The sequence below is a fragment of the Papilio machaon genome, chromosome W (genome assembly GCF_912999745.1).
Source record: "Papilio machaon chromosome W, ilPapMach1.1, whole genome shotgun sequence".
NCBI classification, from domain to species: domain Eukaryota; kingdom Metazoa; phylum Arthropoda; class Insecta; order Lepidoptera; family Papilionidae; genus Papilio; species Papilio machaon.
In genome coordinates this window covers 8,846,785-8,857,522 of record NC_060015.1, presented here as the reverse complement: position 1 = coordinate 8,857,522, position 10,738 = coordinate 8,846,785, and the positions used below count along the sequence as shown (strand labels likewise).

Below are 10,738 nucleotides of genomic sequence, written 5' to 3'. Positions count from 1 at the left end.
CTGGGTTACAGTACTGGAATAATGTAAACTAGCCTAGTGTAACTACTCATTGAATATCTTATATTTTAAAAAATTAGGAGAAAAACTAGTGGAAAATAAATTAAAAAAGTAAAAATTTATGTGACTTCTTTGAAAGACATGTTTAATTATTTCCTTACATTGTTCTAAAGCAGGGTGAAAAATACAGAAAACTTAAAATAAAGACGATAAGCAATATTTGTTGCAGAAAAATAATTACAGATAATTTAGATTTTCATACACTCAGTAATTTGAAACTGAATGAAATATATAACACAATAAACTTTTATACATTTTAAATAAGTCTTAGTATGCCTTGTAATATTAAAACACTCATCACTATTACATGGAATTTTAAGTAATTTATTTTTAACATAAATTATACTAACTTTTAGAGGGATAATCCAAAAAACTAACCTGTGACTTATATACTGTATATAACTTAACAACCATCGGGTTTATTTTTCCGCACACCATTCATTCTCCTTGCGCACCTGCTCTTCCTCAGCAGCTTCGAAATCATTCTTAATATTAAAGGTTTTACGAACTTCTTCGGGTGTCTTACCCTTGATCATATTTGCTACAGTTTTACATGTCACATCCAATAAGCCCTTTATGTCAAGGTAATTAGCAGCCAATATTAATTCAAACAGTGTGCCTTGGTCGACTTTTAAAAAGTCCGCATCCCAGGATGAAATATCGTCAGTGCGTTTTTCATTGTTCTCATCGTCTTCTGGTAATGGAGGGTCATCTTTGTGATAGGTTGCCCACTGAATAACCTTTTGGAGAATTGCAGAATTGACGTTTGGTAGTGGCACGACTTCCTCTTCGTCATCATCCATGCCCAAATCTTCCAACATCGTCTTTATTGTTACGGAACATTTTGCGATCTCAACATCCACGTCAAAAATTTTATTATCGGATGATTGAAGCTTTATGACAGGCATCTAAAGACAAAGAATATATTAAATTTAGGGGACGCCATTTTCATGAAATATAAATAGGAGCTCGGGGTACCTTAAATCTGGACGACAAGGTAAAACTTATAAACAGGAAGAAACAAATTCTTTACCTTACTTAAAAAGTTGCCGCTGCCGTATTTAAAAACGTTTGAATTTAAATCTGTATTTAATCGAGAAAGATCGACAATAATAGTTGCAATCAAATCAAAAACAATGCTCAGCTCACTTCAGGTTTTTATTTGGGAGGCAATAATGTACAGCCACGATAATGCACGACCTGATAATGTACGGCCCAATAATTCATGTACAAACAATGGTTTGTTTGTACATGAATTATCAGGCCGTGCATTATCAGGGCGTACATTATTGGGGCGAGCATTATCAGCACGGGCCGATATTGTACAGCCAAATAATGTACGACCTGATAATTCGTGTCCCATAGAAAGTAGGTGTACACGAATTATTGGGTCGTACATTATTTGGCCGTACAATATCTTGCCCGGACTGATAATGCACAGCCCAATAATGTACGGCCTGATAATTGGAAGCCAACATGGCGGCCACTCAGCTGTCATAATCCTACTAGCCAATCAGGAGCGTTTAATTCTCTATGATTATGCTTCGTTTAGACTACTTTACTAGTTTAGTTGATGTTTTTGTATTGCGAAAAATTTCAAATCTCGCGCCCTTTTCGACGGTGAAAATTTAAAATAAATTAAATTAATTTAGTACATCATCCATAGGTTTTAAAAATTACTGGACAATAAATGTCCACATGATATTTGCATACTATTTTATTTTATTTAGTATTATTAATTTAGAAGCGATAACGGTGTATTTTTGAATGAATGAATTTTACAGTATGACATCCATAGTACTTCCTATTTTCTAAATTGATGATATGATTATGTATTTTGTATTCCCTTGTCTTTTTAATATGTTTCTAAAATCATATGTTTCTTGAAATAGAGTTCTCACTTTGGATATGCTCGAGTTTTTATGATTTTATTCAGCGATAATATGGAATTTTAATAGTGAGAGAAATTTCAAATTAGTCCAGTAGTTTTGTAGTCCTTATAAAGCAACCAAACAATTAATCAAATTTTTCTTATTTATAATATTGGTTACCAGTTAATTTTATAATACATTATTTTATTCTATATTTTGTAATATAGCGATTTTACATAACATTCAACTTATTAAAATGTTTTGATAAAGCAATTCAAATCAAGATAAGATTTAGATGATGATATTAATTTGTTTTAGTTTCTATTGAGTGTATATTTATATTACAACTCCAGGAAAATCAATTACAATCAAAACAATACAATCTACATATTTCGTTTTCCCTAAATTGCAGGCGGCCGACGGTAAAAAGTTTCAGTCAAAATTTTAAGTAGAGAGAAGCCCGAAGAGGAGTTATTTTTTTATTTTGTTTGCGATGTTAATTTACCAAAATCATTTATATAAACAAACTTAAGTTGCTATTTGTAAGCTCAATTGTTGTTACAAGCTTACAATAATTTTCCTGACGTTTGGCGCCATAATTGTGAATAATTTTACCTGTTTTTCATAACTATATTTCTTGGTTATATAGAGGGGTGGGTTATATATCCTTGGGGACATTTTGGTAGAAACATAATTCAACACATCTACAGTTAATTCAAAAATTGACTGTCAACAAATTCCAGTTCAGTTCAATTTCAAATTTTTGTTGGATGCACACTTGCTATGAGAGCTCATTAAGATGAGTCATATAAAAAGGTGTTAAAATGGGCTAACTCTACTCAGCTAAGCTTTTTGTAAAATCAATAACTTTAGCCTCCAAAAAAATTAACCAGTTTATATTCATACAATGGGTAAGGATTAATCTTAACATTTGTAAACGCGTGAGCATTCGTGGTAGGACGCGTTACGTTCAATTGTATGTTTGCCTTAATTTTTGGAAAAAATAAATTGAAATGCGTTTTCAGATACGTACTAACATTTTTTCAAGCCCCCATACCCATTATAGCAAATAACCCCACAGAGCAGTTTACTAAATTATCAATTCACCGGTTGGCTCTAGCCATCGCATAAAATGATATGATGGGAGGACTTTGTAACAGGATGGCCAAGAGTAACAGCTTTCTGTGACAGTTATTTTGTCGTTACTAAGCTTTCTAAAGGCAGGGGCATGTGGGGTTCGACCCACTAAAACCCCCTCGGTGGCCAGACTCGAGTGCAAAACAAGAAGGTTCCGGGATCTCCAAGAAACGCACCGGAACGTTGTAAGACTTGTAATGAGTAATAAAAAGAGAGGTTATTTTCAATCTTTAATTGCTTTATTCAATAAATAACATTTTACAGAACGGGATTCCATATGTAGATCCTGGGAAACAAAGTAAAAAATTAACCCATACTTTAAATTTTTTAATAAAGTATTGTGATTTATACAATACAACCTAATAGAGAAAACTTTACAAATCAAAGGTTAATATATAAAACATATGTATGATAACAAAAAACTATATCAAAGAAACATTTACATACTGATAATGAAAACAATTATCTCCTTACTACATTAACAGTTTATTCATATGCAGTTATAGAATATGATTTTATTTTTTTTGAATATTTTTTTATTGGGAAAGTTGTTAGTTATCGGTACTTGTACTAACTTTGACGTCAAAAACTAATTACAATTTTTTTTTTTTTTTTTTTTAAGAGGTTAATGTTTTAAACATACTTAGTGCCTCGGGGGAAACACTTAGTTATGTGGGAGTCTCTCCCGGAAGGGAAGCATACCCACTAAACCACCTCTAGTTCCTCCTACGCATGGTAGTGGAGATACCCTGATGTATCACCACTATGAAGCTGGATCAACTACCTTAGGAAAGGCACACCGGAACTATAGTGCACCTTCATCCCGGCCCTTAGTGGGAGCTGGCGGGTCCCCCCATACCCGCCAGCTCAAGGCTATTGTAACTATCCTTTTTAAAATATATACAAACTCTCGGTTTATACAAAATTTTGAAGTAGACTAGGACATCAAAATTTGTATATCTTTCCAAAGGTAGAATTTGTTATTTGTGCAAAAGATATTTTATATATGTGATCGTCTAATTTAGGACTTTGTTCTACATTGTGTTTTTATAGTAACTGATTCTTTTAGGTTATATTAGGAGTAATGACTATTCACTTTCATTCTCGAATCCGAGTTTAGTATCTCTTAATAATTAATTTAAATTAAATGAAAATAAAATTTATCTCTAACATACTTGTAAAAGGTTTACAAGCTATATTTACAATACCCATTACAAGTATCTAGACGCTCCACTCATTTCTTAAAAAAAATTCGATTCGAAAATTGAACATTAGAGCGACAGACTGGGCAAATTACATAATTTAATTCAAACAAACGGTCCAGACAAGTTTGGCATTGCGTGTGACCGCATGGGATCAACACCACCTCGAGTGGGTTAGTCGCACAGATGTTGCTACGAAGGGGTTGAGGTTCGCGATCATTATCGTGGCGGGGGGGAGACGCGGGCAGGACATCGGCGGGTACCAGAATAGGAGCCTGGACCACCTCCGGTGCTACCTGCTCAATGTTGTCTGCAATGACAACTTCTTGAGCGAATTCTGGGACGTTATCTACAACAGCCTCAATGCCTACGTCCAACAATCTGCTCGTTTGCACTCTCTAATCTGTTATAATTTGTTGTGGTCTTGGATTGCCAGCTGCTTGCCAAATTCTAAGGAAAACTGCCTCATACAGAGGACGGTTCTGCATCAGGACTACAGCAGGATGAAAATTGTGTCCAGCAATTATACTGTGTACCGTTAAAATTTGGCAAATTGACAATCCAGCTGGGACAGTCAGGAATGTTCCATCGATGACTAGCACTTCACTGTCAGCGATGCAACGTTCGAAACCGCGCATGACTAATATGACAGCTTTTCCTTCCGCCACCGACACAGTGGCGAAAAGAGCAGGACTTAACAAGCCTTATTAGGCCACCGCATATTCCTCCAAGGTGCGTGGCTGAGCCGGCTGTGAGTTTCTCCTCCACTTCCACATCGATGGCAGCACACTCTCGTAGAGCAGGTGAGATGCAGCATCCGGATATCTGTAAAAAAACATTCCAAAATATTTATTTCAAACTATATTACAAAACATATCATCTTGCTAATTTTTTTTTTTGCATTGAATAAACTACTGCACTGTTTGAATATTCTTTGACTTAATAATAATAATAAAAAATGTTTATTTAGGTTACACACAAATGTAGATACATAAAATAAACAAGGTACAAATTAGTTGGAAGGTGGTAACACTAAAAGGCCTGGGCTCGGCGAATAGCTTGCCCGAAACGACAACACCGATTTTCAGCCCTCGCCTTATGGAGAATAAACCAAAAAGGAAAAATGAAGTTTTTAAGTGTTGGTAAATTGATTAATCAACGAATATTCCTATAGGGATGTTTCAAATTAAAATTATATAATTAATATAATAAACTGTTAACTATGTTAATAATATATAATAATGTGAATAATAGAAAAACATAATGTGTCAAGAAAAATATCAAATCGCTCAAACTGTTATCAGGTACAGGTGTTATACCACTAAGTATTCCTAGTTTTTGGCTAGACACAAGATTTGATCTTTGATCTTCTCTTTAAAAGTGTGTTTGCTCATAGTTACATTCCTGAGCAGACTTGATTGACTTCTATTATCCTATGTTACTCCTAAATAACAAAGGACACTTTTTACATAATATTTACTGTATTATTTCAAAACACAAATGATTGCACTGAAGTAACTTACATAATCTCAACAACCATTGGTAGTGTTTCTATTTACACAACCACCAGTGTATATAGATTGCACTGAAGATTTATATTTAATATTTGCATCACCTTACCTACTAGTTAATAATGCTATCATAGTTTTTCATTGTAAATCATCAATCAAAAGAAAAAATATACACACATCACTTTGGTATTCTGAACTAATTGAATGTCCAAATAAAGGGTCCATAAATAAGGTGGTATAAACAACACAATTCTTAAGAAATAGTTATCACTTACCTGGCAGCTTCTTCCTCATATATGGCATTCAGAGGAATACTCTCCTCTGAAGCCCTCCTCTTTAGTTCCTGGAACATTGTATTGCTGAAAAAAGAGAGGATTATTTAATAACCTTGAGTAATTACTTTTAAACCGGGAAAATCCATTCCCACAGAAAAGGACCAAAAAATATAACATGGGCAGGGCTGTCTCAGAACAAAATATCCAAAATATTTTATTACATATACTGTCAAGCAAAAGTGCATATACAAACTTTGCACATAAGCATGAAATTTACAACAAAACAAGTGACTTTTAGTTGTAGTTGGCTTTTTACAATATTACTTACAGTATTCTTTATGAACAATAAAACAAGCCTGCAACTCAGCCTAAAGGTCATACACTAATAAAAACAAAGAAGGTATTTTTGTTATCTCACCAATTAAGCACCCAGGGAGTAGGGGAATGATTGTGCTGCCCAATCGTCGGTCCAGCTTTAAACGTTGAGTGTCGAAATCGCAGTTTTTGAATTACTTAGAGTAATAAATCCCATCCCGCAGTATCCAGTGCGCTGGACACCGGTCGCTGGCGCACCTCATGATTGTCGAGGCCCCCCTCGAGCGACTGACCACATAAAAGTTATCATCCCGAGAAAACCACCTCGAGTTCCCTTTGTAGGGAAACTACAAGAGGAGCTCCAGGTGGCCTGGGAGCCTCAGGGTGACGGGGATCGGGGACAGCTTGCTGCTCAGCCATTACTAAAAAAAATCCAAAATTTATAGTATTTAGGTGAATATAAAAAACGTTGTCGAAATCGCAGTTCTTGAATTTTAAATTTGAATAAAAAGCACGAGTGTGGATAATCCAGCCAAGCACTTTAGAAACGAAATGACAGACCGCGGTTAGATTGGCGGTTCGGTTGGGTTTGAAAATAGTGTTGCCACACAAACAGTATAAAGTTTTTAAAAATTCCATCAGAACAAAAAAGAAATATTTGATTATCGTATTAAGTGAATCTAAAAGCCTCCGCAGACAAGAGACTTATTCGCACAATAGTCTAATCGGCACATAATGTGAATAAGCATGAATTAAATAAAATAAATAAATAAAAATCATTTAATTCAGACCATAATAAGTCCATACATTGTTAGTAAAATAATACTTATAACTATGTTAGTAAAGTTAAGATTACAAATTCAATTAAATATTGAAGTAAGCACACTACAGCGACTGACTATCGGTCGACCAAAAAATTGAATTGTGCTTAACTTTTAATTTTAAACCATATAAACATTAAACTATCGAGACTTCTTCATGTGCATAGCTGCAATTGGCGCATATACTAAATACGGCGAAAAATTCGAGTTGCTGTTGCCGCGATAAAGCATCGTCTTCACTCAAAGACGGACTGCTTGGGCACACTATAATCTTCGATTCTTTTAACAATAATCAAAATAAACAACCAAGTCGTCATAGTAATTTTATTTAATTATTTCAATATGATTTTCTTCCTTTCTTTTGTCATTGTCATTCATTGTCTCACGTCTCTCGCCAGTAACATCAACGTCCTCCCTCGACGTGAAGACCGATAAGGTCGTACAATTTTCTCAAACTCTCAGATGTCTTTCAACTGGAGTTCAGTGGTTACTTCTCTACATTAACCTCACCATTTATTAGAAACTGTCGTCTAAAGAAGTGTCGAATCCTTGTGTGTTTGGTTCGTCTGTGGAATCGTGACGTAGGTCATTGGGAGGATGTTTTACCAGCAGTTCCATCAGATCATTATTATGCACCATCATTAATGCTTCCGCATGAAAGATTCTTTAAACATCCTCGTAGAACAGTAGACGGAGCACTCTTCTCGGGAAAATTCAGAACCTGCAGGAGGTAATGAAGTTGTGTGAAACGATGAAGCTACTTCTCTTCGGCGATCCTAAAGGTGGTGATGTGGTGTTATTTCAACCTTTGCATTTTTCATAATTTTTATATTTAGAAATTGTTACGTTGACATTGCCACTGTAATTTTTAATGAAATAAAATTAATATATTTGGTGTGCCGTTTATTTATTACATCGATATGTCTGTTAAAAGATTGGTATTCTTGCTTCAGAAATTTAGTGCAGTCTTAAATTGAGGTGGAGTGTTGTGAATGGGATCTTCTTGAGGGTCGAAAGAGGTTGTTGCACTATTAGGTTGATTCTATAAGGAAGATATATTTAAAACAGTAGAGAAAATATGTGCACGAGATAGAATTTTAATTTTATTATTTTACGTTGTAGTTCAATCAATTTATTAGTTTAATAATAAACATTATTTAAGTAATTTACAGTGTGTAATTCCTAACCAAATTCTATCTGCGTTAAATCAAATTTATTATTTTTTAAGTATTTGTTATAATTTGTGTTACATTTTTTGTTATAGTGGCAACAAAATTTCTTTTCTTCATCCCAATCTAAACGAGGCACAAACCATAAATGACAGAATAATCTGTTGACCAATAAGAGACCAGGTGAGCTGACCAATCAGGGAAGTGGTCATGAATTATCGGGCCGTGCAATATCACCCCCGTACCGTTAATGTACAGCCAAATAATTCGTGTATAAGTAAAGCACGGCCTAATATTCCGTGACCAGTGGTCGCCAATTATCAGGTCGTACATTATCGTGGCTGTACAATATCGGTACGGTCTGGATAATGTACAGCCACGATAATGCACGACCTGATAATGTACGGCCCAATAATTCATGTACAAACAAAGGTTTGTTTGTACATGAATTATTGGGCCGTGCATTATCGGGTCGTACAATATACGGACTCTTTTATTTTTTAACAACTATGGATCCAATGTTGCCATTTAACTGTTTACTATATTACTAAAAGTAGATTTTTTATTGCCATGTTACAACTAGATTTATTAACATTACATTCAATATACAGAGCTGGGCATTAACTCGTTAATCCGTTAATCGTTAATTAACAAAGTTAACATTTTGCTTAACGGATTAACTTTTAAGTTAACTTCAAAAAGTGTTAACGCTTTTGTTAACTTCGGGACGAAGAGCGTAGTGGTAGCCCACATTCCGAACGCTCTTCGTCCCTGCAATACGGCACTGTTTGAGCAACTGTATTAAAAAAATTTTTACTCGTGCTTTTTCTTTAGCTTCTCCAAACTCGTGCGTTCTCTTTCCCAACTGGCAAAATAATGTCTGTTATAAAGAAAAACCAACCACGAAGATTTTACAAAAAAAATATCATTGAAGTTTTTATGATTCATGCAAATATTTCTAAAAAGAAGCTCCTAATTTGTTAGAATATCAAATTAAATTTTTTGATTCAATGAATTAGGTTAGGTTTCATTTTATTTCATCTCATTAAATTTAATTTTCATTTCATATCAATAAAAATAATCTACTGAAGACTTGGCTGTTTGGGCAGTTCCCTTTGCCTACCCAGAATGGGTGAAGAAAACAAAAAAAATCTCTGTTTGTATTCTTTTAGTTTTGGCGCCATTTTTCAAACATTTTAGTTAGTTGAGTTTATTGTGTTTTTATTATTCTATTAAATTGCTTCATTTTTTCGCAACTGTATCAAAAATAGTTGTTTGGTACACGTGTGAAACTGTCAACTTGTAGACATTTGAAAATTAGTATGTATAATTTTGGTATGGTTAACTGTTAACGATTAACTTTAACTTGCGTTAAATTTTCGAGAATTTAACGCTTTAACGATTAACGAAGTTAATTATTTAATTAACGAATTAACGATTAACGAAGTTAACTTTTCGATTAACTGTGCCCACCTCTGCAATTATAGTATGCTACTAGCTGTTGCCCGCGACTTCATCCACGCGGTATAAAGAAAAAACTTATTAAGTAGCCAATATGTTCTACATCTGTGCCCAATTTTATCGAGATACGTTGAACCGTTTTAGAGATACCTTCTAATAAACATACATTGATTTCGCATTTATAATGTTAGTAAAATTAATCTATTAGGGTATATAGACACAGTTTGCTTCAATGGCAAAGTTTTGCTATAAAATGAGGAGATTTTTTAGGTTACTTTTAGTACCTACTTCATGCATTTAATTTATTTATACATAACATATAACACTAAATTATTATTACTACTTTTACTAGACTAATTTGCCGGTTTCCGAATTTCTTCATTTGGGTTCGAAGGGCCTATGTGCCCACAACCTTTTTTAGGTCTGCATCATCTCTTTGGGTATGTTCCGATATACACTGCGAGCACTGCACAGTGCTATCACTGTAGAAAAATTCGTTCCGTTATGGACTGCCAGTATACTGTCGCAGTACCCTAGGGAAATATATGACGTCATAAATCGCCGCCATATTCTACTGTGAGCACTGGCGTTTTCGAGGTAAGGTACTCGCAGTACTTTGATCACGTGATCAGTCAAAACCACCCGAGTGCCTGACATCTTATAAACAAAGCTAAAGTTTAATCAGAAAATGTTAAAGTTCTGTAATTAGTTTGGATTAATAAATAAAACAATGGAAGAATTGAAAAAATTAACCTTATTAGACTGTGTTGATAATGAAAAACATATTCTTTTTTATGAAAAAGTACTTATTTTTATTACATTATAAATTAAATTTATAATTAATATTCATTAAAATATTTTTAATTTGACAGTACTCCAAAACAGTTTTTTTTAATGTACTAGAAAACTTGAATACACT

The 10,738-nt window shown here is 34.0% G+C and overlaps 1 protein-coding gene and 1 long non-coding RNA gene across 2 annotated transcripts; both read right to left on the bottom strand.

Annotated features, from left to right (window-relative positions):
- Window positions 1–336: 336 nt before the first annotated feature.
- Window positions 337–1,213, bottom strand: LOC106708696 (S-phase kinase-associated protein 1). Its single transcript, XM_014500234.2, has 2 exons — window positions 1,091–1,213; window positions 337–965 (listed from the first exon to the last, which is right to left on the bottom strand). The coding sequence occupies exon 2, from the start codon at window positions 963–965 to the stop codon at window positions 477–479; it is 489 nt and encodes a 162-aa protein (XP_014355720.2). The 5' UTR covers window positions 1,091–1,213; the 3' UTR covers window positions 337–476.
- Window positions 1,214–4,070: 2,857 nt separating this feature from the next.
- On the bottom strand, window positions 4,071–6,847 carry LOC123723234. Its single transcript, XR_006756687.1, has 3 exons — window positions 6,472–6,847; window positions 6,054–6,137; window positions 4,071–5,092 (listed from the first exon to the last, which is right to left on the bottom strand). It is a non-coding gene; the product is annotated as an uncharacterized LOC123723234 (long non-coding RNA).
- Window positions 6,848–10,738: the final 3,891 nt, after the last annotated feature.